This window comes from Saimiri boliviensis, chromosome 15 (genome assembly GCF_048565385.1).
Source record: "Saimiri boliviensis isolate mSaiBol1 chromosome 15, mSaiBol1.pri, whole genome shotgun sequence".
NCBI classification, from domain to species: Eukaryota; Metazoa; Chordata; class Mammalia; order Primates; family Cebidae; genus Saimiri; species Saimiri boliviensis.
In genome coordinates, this window is record NC_133463.1 from 54,057,935 (window position 1) to 54,076,202 (window position 18,268).

At 32.1% G+C, this 18,268-nt stretch overlaps 1 protein-coding gene across 46 annotated transcripts in view; it reads left to right on the top strand.

Moving 5' to 3' along the window:
- The window catches only part of RIMS2 (regulating synaptic membrane exocytosis 2), a 730,833-nt gene that overhangs the window by 499,243 nt on the left and 213,322 nt on the right, over positions 1–18,268 (top strand). For 14 of the 46 annotated variants that reach the window (XM_074387016.1, XM_074387028.1, XM_074387027.1 and 11 more), the window contains one exon: positions 15,464–15,553. The exons of the other annotated variants lie outside the window; for them this stretch is intronic. In XM_074387016.1, the coding sequence (XP_074243117.1) occupies positions 15,464–15,553 (90 nt within the window). The remainder of the gene's footprint in view (positions 1–15,463; positions 15,554–18,268) is intronic. 46 annotated transcript variants of the gene reach the window in all.

Consider the following 18,268-nt stretch of genomic DNA (forward strand, 5'->3'; position numbering starts at 1 on the left):
TACAAATTTGTTAAGTGTGCTGCATTTGAGCAGCAATACTTTTATAGTCTTATATAACTTGTTGATATAAGTTGTGTTCTTATTAACTGGATGATGGTCAACTTCTGTTTTTTGGTTCTTTCTATTTATAAGTACCATGATTTTGAACAGTCCAGTGCTATTGTGACTGATAGTCTATTACGCTGCCTGATAAAAAGCATTCACAGCATTTGTATAGCTCTTAATTATTTGCATAAGATTGAGGGCATATAATTTTAAATTACTTTTCCTAAGGAAAGTTTAGTAGTATTTAGGGAACTTTTTGTCTCTTCGATATTTTTAAAGATAGAGTTTCAACATCATTTATTGTCATACAACGTCAGAAACCATAGTTTATGCACATTTTTAATTGAATTTTTAATGTCTTTTGTAGCAATAGTCTATTGAAATATAAGTAGCTCTATTTTTTGTAATAATAAATATACCAGGAAACAGAGCATATTGTTAATACCAAAAGTCGGGGTTGATGAAGTTTCTGATGGGCTTCTCAACAAAGAATCTCTTTATTATTATTTTTTTTCTCTATAAAATTAATTAAAACCACAATTTTCCTTTAAAGTCCCCAATTGTGAATTTTCCATTTTTTTAATTTTATAAAAGAGGAGTCAAAACCTCCCTTATCCTTTTTAGTATGAAATAAAAGGGGTTTTGTTTCTTAGTTTTGTTTTACATCAAAGTATGGATGATTTTTAAAAGTCTTTTCGTAAATGTTGATATCGAAACGTCAGTAGATTATGTAATTTTTTAGTTTTAATGAAGATATAGAATATCTCTTTTAGAAATCTTCAAGTTCAGTTAATCTTTAGTAACACAAAATAGACTATCAGTAGATGGTCTAGATCAAATTAGATGGTCTAGATCAAATTATGTTTGGATTATCTCCTGAAAAGTTAATTGCGAGAAGTTGTAATTTAATGGCATTATTTTAGAATTATAGTATTGGAATATTTATTTTCAAATCCTTTCCAATAGCCAAAATATGAGCAAGTCAGGATTTAACTCTTTATGATTTTGATTATTTTATATTTTAGTCTGTTATATATTTAGCCATTTCTCTTTGCTTAGAACCAGAGAAATAAAATAAGAACAATATAGAAAGTACAATGTACTAAACAACTATAAGGCATTTTTATTTTATTTTTCTCTAACTTTTATGTACTACCATTTTGTAAAAAGAATACTTATAATGTCATTTCCTGTTTTTCTAGAAGAAAAGTCATATAACATTATCTTTTAGTAATAAACCAAGTTTATAGATATTTTGCCTACTTTACTCAGTTATCCACATATTACAGATACTTTAAAAGTCACAATTTCTCTTTTACAAATCAAAGTCATCATAAAAGCAGACAATATGAGAATTAACCGGTAAATTTATTTACTTTTCTATAGCATGTCAGAAACTTAGTAAAAGTAATCTATTGGGCTAGGTTCAGTGGCTTACCTGGCGCACACCTGTAATCCTATTACTTTGGGAGGCCAAGGCGGGTGGATCTCTTGAGCTCAGGAGTTTAAGACCAGGCTGGGCATCCTGGTGAAACCTCATCTCTACAAAATTACAAAATTAGCCAGGCATAGTGGTGCACACCCATAGTCCCAGCTACTCTGGAGGCTGAGGTGGGAGGATCACTTGAGCCCAGGAGACACGAGACACAGGTTGCAGTGAGTTGTGACTGTTCCACTGCACTCTAGCCTGGGCAACAGAGACTTTGTTTCTAAATAAATAAATAAATAAATATTGGTCTCCTTATCATTATGAATAATTTAGAAATTTTTATTTGTTTAGTTTCATTGAAGAGTAACCTATTCAGTCTTAATATTTTCCTTTACTCTTGTTTGTGCAAGAGCAGAAGTTAATGAAGAAACTGAGCATGTGGAAGAGCAGGGGGGAGAAAAGCAGGGAGAAGAGGTCAAGGCAGGTCTGTGTACCTAAAATAAATGCGTGAATGTTTTCAAGTATGACCTTTCAATTTTACATAAGACTTTAGGCTCCAAATTTATAAATGAACAATGAAGAATAGATTGCTTTTCAGCACTAACTTTAAGATAAATTACCTACTTTTATTAATGAATAGGTATTACTTAGACTGTTTTGGCAATATGTCAAAATATTTAATTTACCCAACTGGCTGAATATTTTCTCTGATGTTTAAATCATACTAGAATTATAGATAGTGCCCCAGACCAAGATATACACCTAACCTTTACCCAGCTTTACATTCACTTTTTTTGTTTATTCAAAAAGATTTAATGAGTACCTACTAGAAAACTGTATTTTATCATGTGTTATGCTGAGTAAAGGTTTGTTGAAGCTTTAGCTCTTTCTGCCATGGATTTTGAATCTAGTAGAAGCAAATTATAAAGAAATACCACCATGGCATGTATGTACCTATGCAACAATCCTGCAGGATGCAGGACGTGGACATGTACCCTAGAGCCCAAATGCAATTGAAAAAAAAAAAAAAAAAAAAGAAACGAAATATAGAACAGAATATAAATTCCATTAAACTGTTTATAGACCATGATCATTTTTCCATTAATTTTTTTCCTAAAATAAAGCAATTAACTATAGATTTCTCTTCTTCATCCCACTTCAATATTACTCTGACATTTATTGTCAATCGTAATTTCTCCCCATCTTTCTAAATGAAATACTTACCTTTTATTGTTGTTTTTTTTAAAGTCCCTATTATGTTTATGTATCATAATGTTTAATGCTCTTGAAAGGATTTTAAAACTTAAAAGATCCTGGCCTGGCCAACATGGCAAAACCCAGCCTCTACTAAAAATACAAAAATTAACTGGGCATGGTAGTGGGCGCCTGTAGTCTCAGCTACTTCAGAGGCTGAAGCAGAGGAATCACTTGAACCCAGGAGGCAGAGGTTGCAGTGAGCCAAGATCGTGCCACTGCACTCCAGCCTAGGTGACAGAGTGAGACTCCATCTCAAAAAAGTTAAAACACTGTATAATCAGTAAATCAGTGTATTTGTATATACTTCTTTTATCAAATTTTCACTATATTTATTTGAAACTCAGAACTGAATCCTAATCTTACCCAGTTGTCAAGTTTTTTAAATTGTGACTTTCTTTGAACAGTGCAAAATATCTTTAATTTTATCAAGTGTCTAACTGACTGCTTTTTATTTATGAATAATAGAGTGTACTTTTTGTGCCTTTTTATCTCTGCTTACCATGGTGTGAAAGCAATGCTATTATGTATATTGTACATGAGATATGTTTTGATGGAAGCATTCTCTCAGTGGAGTTTTTAGTTTTACAACTAAAAACATATGAAGCTACTAGAATTGCTCATTATCAGTAACTTTTTAATGTAATAAAGGTGACAGATATCATCAAAGTACATCTGATAATGGGAACAGGCAAGTTTAATTGCATATTTCTAGACATGTAGAATTGCTTTCATTCTGAATAGCTGGTATCTAACTTCTGGAATGTCATCCTTCCATTTTCCTGGAATAATTTAAGAATCACATTTTTAGAGAATTCTATAAGAATGAATTTCACTTTAGCTGAGCTGTTAAGTTAATGTTTTTCTATTAGTTCATTCCTCTGTATCTCATATAGTTCATACAAACACTGAAGCCTTTCACACCGTTAATTGTCTTCTACATTGAAGTCATTTTTTTAGGATAGCATTAGTTGGGGACTTCAGGAATAGTTAATACCACTTTTATTTATTTTAAATTCATTAAGATAAAGAAGCCCATGTACTGAACCAGTTTGTTGCTGGTGTTTTATTCTCAAAAGTAATTAGTAAGTTGCATCAATTTTTTAATTAGCATAAAAACATAACTATACTATAAAAATGATTTTTCATTTCTTATGTTTGTTTTATTACTTTTTCTATGAGATAGGAAGTGTATACGTTTCTCTTGTATTTATTACTATGGGGTGTCATGTGTAATGCATGGATTTGTTTCCCTATTGTGTGATTTCATCTTTTTTGATGTGCTTGGTTTTTATTTTGGTTGTTAATGACCTTAATCATTAATCACTATTGTCTGTTTTCAATATTATAAAGACAATGAGGGAGAAACACCAACCCCACCTAATAATGGGAAAAAAGGCAAGTCTTAAAATGAAGTTTATGGTACCTTTCTAGATCTTAGATACTCCATATTGACAATTGTAATAAACTTGAATATGCATTTTTAAATAAGTACAAATATTAGTCCTGATTTAAGTTATTCAGTATTTAAAATATCTATATTCTTTTTTATTTCTGAATATGAAATTAGTCTTTAAAATATTATGTTTAATGATTATGGTATAATTCTATTTTACTGCAATGTAATGGCATTAAAATGGTAATATTTACTTTGTTGAGGGATAGGATTCTGAGGAAGATACTAATGCTAATGTTATACATTTACAAAATCACAGCATGGATATTTTTTAATCCAGAAATTGTTTTAAAATTGAATTATTTTAAAATATTTTAATGTAGACATTTAAAGTAGAAAATGAGACAAATGTAATCATAAGTTTAGCAATAATATTAAATGAAGATTTATAATATTTGTAGATGTTCCCATGAATTAATATTCCCTGGAAAGTAAAATGATGATTGATTTTAATACTTGTATTTGTTTTTCCTGTAATTATTGCTGACTTAATTCTGTAATCTACCACAAAATAATTCTATCAAAATAGGACTGTTTTATAAGTAATTGATAATCAGCTATGACTACATATGTTGATTTAGAATATCAGCCTTTTAAAAAAAGAATATCAGCCTTTTAAAATGGTTATATAAAAAAAGTAACATCCCTTTCTATATCATAAAATTTGGCCCATTAGTGTGCCAAATTAAGAAATAAGTAGTTTTATACTTTATGAATTTTATTAAAATGATATTTGGTCTTGAATATATTCCTCCCTGTCTTCGTCTTTTTTTTTTTTTTTTTTTTTTTTTTGAGATGGAGCCTGGGCAACAGAGCAAGACCCTGTCTCAAATAATAATAATAATAATAATAATAATAGTAATAATGTCACGTCCCTCTAGCATAGAGCCCAGAGCATAATCAAAGCTTGGTAAATGTTCTTTTTTTTTTTTTTTTTGAGACGGAGTTTCGCTCTTATTACCCAGGCTGGAGTGCAATGGCGCGATCTCGGCTCACCACAACCTCCGCCTCCTGGGTTCAGGCAATTCTCCTGCCTCAACCTCCTGAGTAGCTGGGATTACAGGCACGTGGCACCATGCCCAGCTGATTTTTTGTATTTTTAGTAGAGACGGGGTTTTACCACGTTGACTGGGATGGTCTCATCTCTTGACCTCGTGATCCACTCACCTTGGCCTCCCAAAGTGCTGGGATTACAGGCATGAGCCACCGCGCCTGGCCTGTCTTTGTCTTTTATAAAGAATGTCTACAGTATTATTTGTAAGATCTAATTAACACTAAAATATAGTTTTGCTAATTATTAATTAACATACATGCTAGAATATGATTTAAAAGATAATAATGTAACAAAATTCATAAAGTTAAATCGTATAAATATGAATAGTGTCATAAGGCAATAAACATTTAAATGAGTCCTCAGTGTGTATTGACATATTTGTCATTGTTATCTATTAACGATCTCCTTGATTTTTTATTAGTACCTATGAAAGGAAATGTTGACATATACTTAAATATATACCAGTGATCTGAAATAATAAATATATCTTCCTAAATATTCAACAAGCTTTGAGAACTTTTAATGCCATTTTGTATTTAAGTGCATTTAAATGTGTCAAGATTATATCTCTCCACATGAAGTCACTAGGCTAAAGATTTTAACTAAAGAAGTATTATCATAGTTTTTTTTTTTTTTTTATCTTCTTGACCTCTAGTTGTCCGTGAATACTTTCATGTCTTTTACATTCAGACTGTTCTGCTTTCTTGTTATTGCCTGTGATCTTGCATGTGCAATCACCCCCACAGAGTCTTCATGTCCCCTGCACAGACAAACCAGTTTACTTAAACAGTGGTACTGCAGGCAGAATGACTAGGGTTTATCACTCAAATCAGTCTCCCTGAAGGCTCAGAGGTTAAGGTTTTTCAAAGATAGTTTGGTGGGCATGGAGTAGGGAATGGGGAATGTTGATTAGTTGCAGATGAAATCATAAGGGTAGGGAAAATGGTTCTTATGTGCTGAGTTAGCCTCTGGGTGGGGGCCACAGGATTTGGATTTAGTCATCAGTCACAGGTCTGGGTGGAATCAGTCAATCTACAGGAGTAATTGGGGAAGTTACAAATCTTGTGACCTCTGGAACAATGGCTGGTTATTATATAAGTCTGCATTTTAGCAAAGTCAGGCCCATCTCATAATCCTAACCTTATGGCCTTTCATTGGTTTTACAAAGGCAGTTTTGTTTTGAGGAAGAGCTGTTTTATCCTTGTTTTAAAATTAAACTATAAATTAAATTTGTCCCACATGCAGGAATGACTAAAGACAGTTGGGAAGGTAGAAGCAAGATGGGATCAACTGTGTCAGATTTCTCCCTTGCTCTCTCTATTTTTTTTTTTTTTTTTTTTGAAACAGTCTTCTTTTCCAGGCTGGAGTGCAGTAGTGCAGTCTCAACTCACTGCAACCTCTGCCTCCCAGCTAAAGCAATTCTCCTGCCTCAGCCTCCTAAGTAGCTGGGATTATAGGCACCTTTCACCACGCCCAGCTAAGTTTGGTATTTCTAGTAAAGATGGGTTTCACCATGTTGGTCAGGCTGGTCTCAAATTCCTGACTTCAAGTGATCCACCCACCTTGCCTTGGCCTCCAAAAGTGCTGAGATTACAGGTGTGAGCCACTGCCTCATATTTCTCTTAATGTCTTGATTTTGCAAAGGCAGTTTCACATGTAAAGTTTTCTAGTGACAGATTATTGGAACCTCAGTCATACATTTGTTTTGTTTGGTTTTTCTTTTTGCTCCCCCCACCCCTATACATTTGTTTTTATACACATACTTATAAATTTGTTTTTTATCATTTATATGAAATCCTCTCCACTGAAAAACATCACTATTGCTATGTAAATCAATCCAACATATCATAGAGTTCAACCTAGAAATTAATAAATTTATAAGATGAGAGCTCTGTACATATTTTACACATGCTAACTTGGTTTCACTTGTCTTAATCTTTTGACTATTTACCTGTAATTGAGGTTTAGTTATTCAGTTTGTCCTTTTGCTATCTTCTTCTGAGAGAATGGCTTTTTATTTACAGTTTATTTTATATATCACAATAAAGTTCATGAGTAAGTTTAAGGGAAGACATTGTTTTCTTAATTGATTAAAGCATATTGTGGATATGTTAAGGTATATGGTTATAGTAGGTGCAGTCAGAAAGATAATTGGGGCTAGAAGGGTGTCATATATGTGGACTTACAGATCATAGTTAGGATTTTGGTTTTTGAAAAATGTAAAATGGGTACGTTTGGATTAAAGTGACACAATATCATTTTTTTAGTAAAATGATTTAAATTGCTACATTGAGAATAGTCTAAAGAATTAAGATTGTAAACAGGAAGCATTCTTAGAAAGTTTTGCACTAACCCAGCAAAAAGATGATATTGGCTTAGACCAGAGTGACAATCGTATAAGCAGTTGAATTCTGAAAAGATATTGAAGATAGAGCCAACAAAATTTTCCAACAAGGTAAAAGAAAAAGGAAGATTCAATAACAACATTCACATTTTTAGCCTGAGTAGAAAAATAATGGAGTTTCTATTAACTGATACAGGGAAATACTTGAGAAGAATAGGCTTGAGTAGGAATATCAGCTGCACAGTTTTGGATATGATAAGTTAGAGAGGCTGTTAGACGTCCAAGTGAAGATACCAAATTGGCCATTTTAAATATGGTCTGCATTTCATATTAGAGGTGTGGACTGTAGCTGTAAGTCTGGGACTCATCCTTATAAAGAGGTATTTACCACTGTAAGACTGTTTATCAAGAGAACAACTGAATACGTGTAGGTAGATAAAGATGTCCAAGGAGTATAAGCTGGACCACTTTGGTATTTTGAAGTTGGGAAGATGAAGCAGTCAGAGATGGAGAAAGTGGGAGAAGAGGAACAAGTTAAGAAATTACTCGAAGGAGAGAATTATCAAGGATATGAAATGATCACCAGACTTAGCAAGTAAGAAGTCAGCATGTTGACTAAGAGCAGTTTCAGTGGAGTGATAAGGGCTAAAGGACTGATTTGAGTGGATTCAAAAGAATAGAAACAGCAAGTGCAAACACCTTTGAAAGAGTTTGGCTGTAAAGGGAAGAAAGGAAAAATATCTAGAGCTGTGAGGAGAGGCAGAAGAAACAGAATACATGAAGGAAATGTGGGCAACTGTGTTCCCTTGGCTTCTTCTGAATCCAGGTCTGCCACTTTACTGTGTAATGCCGTGTGGCCCCAAACCATTTGCCTGTAGTTTACCAAGATATCTATCAGTATTCTGTGACTTAGCCCCTTGATTTTGAATCAAAGATTTTTAGATTTGAAAGGTAAATTATAAATCTCTTGATAAAACTACTTTCCCTTATAAATAAAGGAAGATAATTGTGGAGAATAACTACCTTTCTTCATTCCACATAGTAGCAGATTTCTAGTCTAGACTGTTAATCTCATGTGTTGATATGAGATGCCTCTTCACAGTGTTTTATAACACTATTCTAGATTGTGTTTTCTTTGCATGGACTTCAACGATTTTTTTTTAAATTTTCATGTTAGCTAAAGTTTCAAGAGTTTGAATTTTAGACATTAGCTTAAATTTTAGACATTAGCTAAAGTTCAACCAGTATCTGCTATTTTGTGTTGTACTAGATAGCCATTGAGAATGCAAAGATGAACAAGACATATTTCTTGCCTTGGGGAGCTCCCAAGGGGAAAAAATATAATGAAAAGAAATAAAACATAGCTGGTAAAACTATTCTATAATGTATAACTTATATTAAGTGTCTTGAGATTGTGGTACATATTCAGGGTCAATTTTATAAGGAGAAAGTAAGTTTTGAGAGGTTCTTCTGGGGAGGTTTTCAGTCCCAAATATTTTTCCTGTTACCTGTCATAGTATTTCATATTCCACTATTAACTAATGGCTTATTTTCATAATGCAAAGCTTTTAGCCTTTCTAGAACACTGAAATGTAAATATTCCTGAGGGCACTATACCAAGCTATTATCACAGGCAAATCTTCACAGAAAGCAAGTGGATGGAGAAAATCAAGTGTGGGAAAAAGGATGCTGAAAGATGTGATTGAGTACTAGCTGTCTTGGAAGGATTATAATGGCAAATTCTGTCCATTCTAAATAATATTATTTGCTGTGTAGTTATGCTATAAATTTACTTTTTAAAATAACTTGGTATATTTAAATTGCTTAAATTACTTGTCACATAATAGGCCAGGTGCAGTGGCTCACAGCTATAATCCCAAAGCTTTAGAAGGCTGAGGCAGGAGAATTGCTTGAGGGCAGGAGTTTGAAACCAGCCTGGACAACCTAATAAGACCCTGCCTCTACTAATAATGAAACAATTAAAAAATTAGCCAGGCGTAGTGGTGCACCCTATAGTTCCAGCTACTTGAGAGCTTGAGGCAGGAAGATCATTGAGCCCAGGAGCTTGAGGCTGCAGTTAGCTATAATTGCATCACCACACTCCACACACCACCTCCAGTGACGGAGGGTGACTCTGTCTCTAAAGCAAATATACAAACAAATAAAATAAGAACACTACTTGTCACATAATAATTACTATATAAATGTTAGTTATAATTTCTTAGTAATATCTCACTATAATTTTGTATTTGCAGCACAAAATCTGAAAACTTTAGTTTTATATTTAAAGTCAAATTAAGTCTGATTATGATCACTCTCAAGCAGTTTTTCAACATATGTATATATACACACATAGTAATGCACTACATAATGCTGTTTTGGTCAATAACAGACTCCATATACAACAATAGTCTCATAGGATTATCATACTCTATTTTTCCTGTACCTTTTCTATATTTAGACATGTTTAAATACATATATACATATCTTTGTGTGGTAATTGCCTGCAGTATTTAGTACAGTAACATGCTGTACAGATTTGTAGCCTAGGAGCAATAGGCTATAGCATATACCCTAGGTACATAGTAGGCTACCCTATCTAGGTTTGTGTAAGTACACTCTTTGATCTTTGCACAATGATGAAATCACCTAATAACGCATTTCTCAGAGCATAGCCGTTTCGTTAAGCAATGCATGACTGTATATAGTTTAGCAGATTTTTAGAAATTAGTAATCATAACGCTATTCTTAATCAAATGACTTGCATAAGAAACAATATCAGGGTGGAAATAAATAGGATTGGATTGCAGCATAAGTTATTTCATAATGTGTTAATACATTTGTACATGTTTCAGTGCAAGAATATTAGCACCCATATCTTAATTTTCAAATTTGATATCTAGCTAGTAATTGATTTTATAGTGGAATTGGTGGATATTTCCAAATTATATCATTCCCTCCTAACTTAGATAAATTACCATGTGTCCAAAATTAATATGAGAGAGAGTCAGGGATATTTTAAAATACCAAGGGATTTATCACATGTTTTTGAGCAGTATGGACATTCAATCACATCCATATTATGAAAACTAACTTTACAGTGAGCAAGATAGAATTGAAAGAGAAGAAACTGAGGGGATAGTACTATTTAGGGCAATTTAGTCATCCAATATTTGATGACCTGAACTACAGCAGTGGTTTGAATAAAGAGAAAGGAATACACTTAAGATTTTCTCTCCCCATTCATAGTTCATAAGCTTAAGTGTACCTGTTGAAGTGAAGTACTTAGAAATGAATATTTCTAATTTCTTTTCCTAAGCTTTCCTTTCATTATGGGAGATCTTTCCCCTTTAATTTACTTTTCTTTCCCTTTTTCTCATCTTATTTCTTCTATACTTCCAAAATCTCAACTGACTAATCAGATTAAGAATGATATGATGTAAGAGGAAGAGCACAGTTCTTAGAAATTTGCCTCAGGGTTTGCTTTACAGTGTACTAACTGTGTGACTCTAGACCCTTGACTCAAATTAGTTCATTTGAGAAAAGGAAATTGTAACATACTTCTCCCATTTCCAGTATGCTACTTTGAAAATCAAGTGATGTAATGAGTATGGATTTGTTTGTAAAAGTCAGCCAACTCTATTTTCTCACTTGTAAAAAGCACCTAATAGAAGGTCCCTTTTGTGTTTTGTAGGGTCAAATGTGATGCCATTTGTGAAAGCACATTAGAACATAAAATATTATACAGATATAATCTTGCTAATATAGGAATTTATGCTATTATTTTATTTTATTTTAAGAAAGGGTCTCACTGTCACTTAGGCTGGAGTGCAATTTTATGATAATAGCTTACTGCAGCCTTGATCTCCTGGGCTCAAGTGATCCTCCCACCTTAGCCTTCCAAGTAGCTGAACTACAGGCACAGGCCACTATGTCTGGCTGATTTTCAAAAGGTTTTAAATAGATAAGGTCTCTAAAAAAAATAGATCTAAAAAAAAGATTCTATGTTTCCCAGTCTGGTCTCAAACTGTATGCTCTTTAAATTATAGTGTTCATATAGAATTTAACTACATAGTGTGATGAAGACTAGCTGGAATATAATTACTTTGCAGATGTGTGTTTCTTAAATATTACTTACTAAAAAATCACCTCATAGTTAAGTCTTCAGGAATAGAATCACTCTTCAAATTATCTAATATTTATTAAATCAAGCTTTAATCTACAAATTAAAGATGGGATACATATAATGATCATTTAAGAATTTCAAATCTCAAAGCTCGTTCTTCTGTATTTTATTGAATTTTAAAAACAAATAAATTAACAACTTTTGATTACATGTCATTTTATTAATTCTGTTCTTTTTATGACTTTAATTCTGTTTTAAAATAGATGCTTGAGTTTCAATATGGAGCTTAATAGTAGCCACATTTGGAACTTCTGCAAAATCTTCTAAACTCTCAGTGCCTCAATTTCACCATCTCAATTATAGGTTCTCTTCTATAAAATCCAATTTGACTAATCAGTTATCATAGGATGCAAGAATAACTGTAATTTTAGAGGTGGAAATAACCTTAGAGATTTTCAGGACAAGCTTTCTCACATCAAATATAACAAATCTAGCTATCAGGGAGGTTAGGAAGATGTTACTGGAAGGGGGTCCTGATCCAGACTCCAAGAAAGGATTCTTGTGTCTCAAGCAAGAAAGAATTCAAGGCGAGTCCATAAAGTGAAAGCAAGTCTATTAAGAGTAAAGGAATAGAGTATTGGTACTCCACAGGCAGAGCAGCCTGCTCCTGGTTGCCCATTTTTATAGTTATTTTTGATTATATGCTAAACAAGGGTAGATTATTCATGAATTTTAAAGAAAGTGGTGGTCAATTCCCAGAACTGAGGGATTTTCCCCATTTTAGGTTATATAGGGTAACTTCCTGACATTGCCATGCCATTTGTAAACTGTCATGGTGATGGAAGTGTCTTTTAGCATACATGCTAATGCATTGTCTTTGTCCTCACTGACAAAGAGGTCACTGTCATCGCCATGTTGGTTTTGTTGTGATTTGGCTGGCTTCTTTACTGTTTTATTAGCAAGGTCTTCATGATCTCCTATCCCATCCTGTGACTTAGAATGCCTAACATCCTGGGAATGTAGCCCAGTAGGTCTCAGCCTTATTTAACCCAACCCCTATTCAAGATGGAGTTACTCTGGTTCAAAGGCCTCTGACAAAACTTGCCTAAAGTTACAGGCCTAGTTAATGGCAGAGATGTTCTGAACAGCCACCTTTCCTGGCCCAGTATGGTGATCTATCTATTGCCTTTTCTGTCAGTCACTGATAGCCTTGATCTAGTTCTTTCATTGTCATAAATTTATGGTTATCACAACTTTTCTATTACTATCATATAATACTTTTCAACAAATATTTGCTTATTTCAAAGGTTATTTTTCCTCCATGTTTCAGAAAATGCTGTCTGCCAATTTACAGATAGGCTATTTTTAAAACAATCTATTTCTTCTTCTGTACACTTGATATTCCTTCAAAAGGTAGCATGTCTTCTTTTTTTGGAGCATCACAAATTTATGAAATGGCAAAAGGTGAAACTTTTTAAAATGATAACCCTGTAGCATTTGATTTTTGGATCAACTCTGTAACACTTCTAAAATCTTTCTTAATTACTGGAGAATAACAAAAAGTGTAGGTCATTCAGAATCAACAAATACTTTAATATTAATGAGATTATTCTTCCCAACATGGGGAAACGTCTCTGTTGTTTTTTGCATTACCACAGAGTAATGTTGATCAGGGAGCAGATGATTCCCTTATTCTTCTGAGTAGAAAAAGCCTAACTAAAATCTTGGAATATATTAGAAAAATTTTAATCTTTAGTGTTTTAAGATTTCTGTTTCTACTAGTAGTTCATTGAAATTTAGCGTCTTTATTCAGATTGTGTGTCATTTGGGAATTCTATATTACATCTTTATTAAATTATTTACAAGTTGGAAAATGAGGGTGTAAACTACACACTCGAGTGTAACTTTAATACTCCTAAAGCAAGAAGTTTATTTCATTGCAGTAACTGATTTATCTTGGACCAGAATAACGAGTCGTATCATTAATAGCATTTATTTCAGGTCTAGAAATTGGGAAATACTATCACTTAATGCAGTAAATTCTAATAGTATAAGTAATCAAAATTAGTTGTGTAACCAAAATCATCTATATTAGCTGTTACAGTTTAGCATATTTTTCCATTTTTGGCAGTGGTTTCATCTTTCCAATTATGTTTTGCTTAGCTTGATGTTATAAAATATGTTGGTATTCCACCATTTATGGCCAAAGGTAGATAGGATACCAAAGTATTGTGTATGGCATGGTGAAACTTTGTAGGGGTTAAAATGCACATAGAGCCAGGCAAGGTGGCTTATGCTGTAATACAAGCTACTCAGGAAGCTGAAGCTGGAGGATCACCTGAGATCAGGAGTTTAAGACCAGCCTGAATAACAACAGGATCATGTGTGTGGCTAAAATATTTCTTAAATAAAAATAAAATGTACATAAGTAGTAACTATCCAATTGACTTATAGTATAGCTTTAGAAATATACAAATAAAAAGAAAGACAAGTTGTAAGATATATAATTATTTGTGAATGCTACTATGAGATTAAGATTAAATGGTAGCCAGTGAATCTTTTTATACATGGCCTGTAAGGCCCTACATGATCTGTGCTCCCTCACTTTCCATCTCCATTACTACTTTAACCTCATCTATTACTTTTTTCTTTGTTTGTTATGCTCCAGCCACAGTGACCTCCATGCTTTTCTGGAACATATCAGACATACTTCTAACTCAGGACATTTGCACATGCTGTTCCTCTGCCTGGAATCCCTTCTCTTCAAATAACCATATGACTAACTCCTTTATTATCTTAAGTTCTGTACTCAAAAGTTGCCTTCTTAGAGGAGACTTCCTTTTCTACCTTATGCAAAATTTCATTACTCTCTGGTTATTTTATTTCCTTCTTACCTACTTTGTTTCTCTTTTTAGCATCAATCAATATTTAGGTCACAGTATATTTTACTTATCTTGTTTATAGTCAGTTTCTCCCATCTAAATATAAACTTTATGAATGTATGGGTTTTTGCCTTTTTTGTTTGCTATTATATCCCCTGTACCCAGACATGCCTGGATTATAGTAGGTGCTAAATATATCTTTATTAAATGAATGAATGTTAACCACATGAGAAATAATTATAGATAATCTTAGATGAGCCAAGTAACTCATAGTCAATGATACAAAGCTGTTACCACTAAATATATTTGTCTTTCTTTATCAAGATTTTTATTGAAATAATATCTCATAGCATATATGTTTGTCATTTTATGAAGGTACTAAATATGGTAATAAAATAGTCATTTTATCTCATGTATTGAAATGTATTTATGAACTTTCTCTTGATATGTTTCAAAGTTTCTACATTGTAATTCCACATAAACATTTCATGTCATCACAATAAAGCAATGTTTCATAAAATGCTTATTCTAAAATAAGCTAGTATGTATTATTTAATATCAACTAAGAGGAGACTTTTGTCAAACCATTTTAATTATTACTTTCTTCATATCTTGGCTGCATTCATTTTACTGAAAATAAATTTGGGGATATACTGGAAGTAAATGTTAGTGCTTTGGAATTTGAAATCTATTAAGCAAAATTTTAATGTCACATTTTCTTATTTAAAATGTTAACTATTACATAGTTTATGTGAGAATTTAGGAAGAATATCCAAAAATCCCATAAATCCCTGAAGTATATTTAAATTCTTGTTATGGACATTATCTAATATTTCTTATAAGCTCTGATTGTTATTTTTTGATTTATACTAGAAGTTACATGGGAAGACCAGCAGAAAAAGGTGAATGGTACAATAAGTGATGACAAACCATTGCCGAAAAAGAAACACCAATCTGAGCCAGGTTTGTCAGGGTTTGGAAACCATATGAAAGCATGAGACTACAAACATTGCATTTCATGCTTTTTAAAATGCGTGTGTGCTTGTTGTACCTCATTTTTCTCATTTTGGTGTGAACTTGATAGTGTGTAGATTCCATTTAGATTAGAATGGTAAATACTTTATTTCAAATTTTTTAGAAAACCAATTATACATATTTTGGGAAAAAATATAATTATTTTATTAAGATGAGTCCTTTAAGGAAAAAATGACTAACTTAAGCACAGACGGTCATCTGCTTTACACATTTTATTATGTTGACTAGAATTGAAGTACCTTAATACAGAGGTACTTGCTTCCCTAAAAAGTACAATAGAAGCTCAATATACTATCTCAAGTTTGTCTTTGTAGGATATTTCTATTATTTGGTTGCAAATGCTGTTGAGATATTTATACTAAATATTAGTAATGATTTCTGTACAATCTCTGGAGTTAAGAAATATTGCCAACAACGAGGATGAGGGTTAGCATAGTATTTGAATTCAATAAGGAGTCTCTTCAAACTGTTAATTCTACCAGTGAATTGAAATGAAGTATTTTTGTTTTCCTCTCCCTTTCTTCTTTTTTTGTGGAGAGATATGGTTAACCCATTTATGCAGGAGGTCGCAAATTTTTTTGTGTGAAAAATTAAACTTTGTCAATGACCTTGAACAGTAGGATATAAATAACTACCAGAAGTTTAGCATTCCAATAATGGAACACTAGGCATAAATGGGTTAAGTAGAAGACAAAAACTTGAACCAAGAGTAAAATGAAAAAAGACAAAGTTCAGAGATAATCGATGAACTTAAAAAAATATGACTTTTAGTTAGTAATTGAATGAGAATATATTGAAATGTTCATCGAAAATTTAAAAATTCAAATAGAGTTTTACTAATGGTATTGTAATTAAAAATAGTTTTGTCTGTGGTAATAGTGTTAAAGTATTTTTATGTGCTGATTCATTATTTCATGTTACAGCTCTAAGACCTATATGTTAAAATATGTCAATGTAAAAATTAGTCTTTAACCAGTATTTGTTGTCATCCTGCTGTATTCCAAGCATTATAGTTGGCACTGACTTATTAATGTAGACAAGGCAGACACAGCAATTGCCCTCACACAGCATATTACATCAGCAAAAATACATAATTTAAAAATAATTATACTAATGATTAAGCAATTATAATTGTAGTAAGTTCTATTAAGGAGAAGAATAGAATGCTTTGAGAAAATGTATTATGTGACTAAGTCTGAAGAGCAAAGAAAGATGTCATAGTGCAAGTGAATTAATCTATGAATTATCTTTTAGTAAAACAGTACATACTGAAAATTTAATAAAATAAACGAATTCAGATTGGGAATTTAAATTTATTCACAAGGTTGTAAGAAAAAAAATTTTTCAAATCTTCAGTTAATAGCAGTTTATGAGAAAAATAGTGATTAGCTTAATATTTTGAAGCAGATTTTTTAGGTAAACAAGATAAATGTAAAATTAATGTTTTATGTTATGATTTATACATCAAAAATTATTACTGTAAACATCTCCTCTTGCTGTATTGTGTGACGCAGGTTATCCTTGGTCATAAACTATTATTTATTTGTTTATCCACTTTGTCATCATGTCAAATACGTGACTATGTTTGAGTGGCTATATATATATATATATATATATATATATATATATGTTACATTGTATATTAAAATCACAAAACAATGCAATGTTTAATGAAAAGTATTTTGACATCTCATAAACACAACATTTTGAGGATCTACTTTAAACATTTTTTTTAGTTTAATTTAACTATAGTCCCTTAATGTCATAGTTTAAAATGATTCTAGTTTTTTTGAAATTATGTATTTTCCTGTATACTAGGAAAATTGGTCCTGGAAATTGAAACCCTAAATGTCGTGAGTAAGTATGCAATATGCTAAGACAGTAAAAACAATGTTAAATTTTATTACTTTGTAAATATTCTTATCTGTTTGCTTCTAAAAGGAAATTAGGTTATTCAAAGAATATTTTTAATTATCAAAACTTTGGAGTGATAAAATGGGAGGAAAGTAGTAGGATATAGATATAGCAGATTATATTTCAACAACTTATTTATACGAACCTATGCTTTACAGAATACATGTTTGGAGTTATTTCTTTTATGTTTAAGTACATATATGATATTAATAATCTATTGACTATAAACAAAGGTGTTTCATACATAATTTTTATGTGCTGAAATATAAGGGACTCACTTCAAAAAATTGTCAAAGATTTCTCATCAAAGGGTTATCGTGGCAAACTCGTAGCATCAGAAAAACTTTGTATGGGATTGAGCCCAAATTTGAGATAGAAAGTTGGCTGTGCATCAATAGATGTATTGTTTTCTTTTTCAATTGCCTTTTTATGAAAATTAATGCCAGAATAATTTATAATACCTGGGAATTTGCCATTTCTGGAATGTTTACTAGCAATAAAAATAACACTTGAAATTTTTATTTTAAATGTGAGACTATAGAACCAAAGAGCTAAATGGCATGACGTGGACTAGAAAATGAGTTAACAAGTATTTGGATGAATTTTAAGTACTATGACTAGTATCTGCCTTTTTAAAAGAATAAACTTGGTATTTCTGAACTGAGATGTCTTGAGAGGATTATCAGCAAAAGAAGTGATTTCCTTATTGCCCAGGCTGGAGTGCAATGG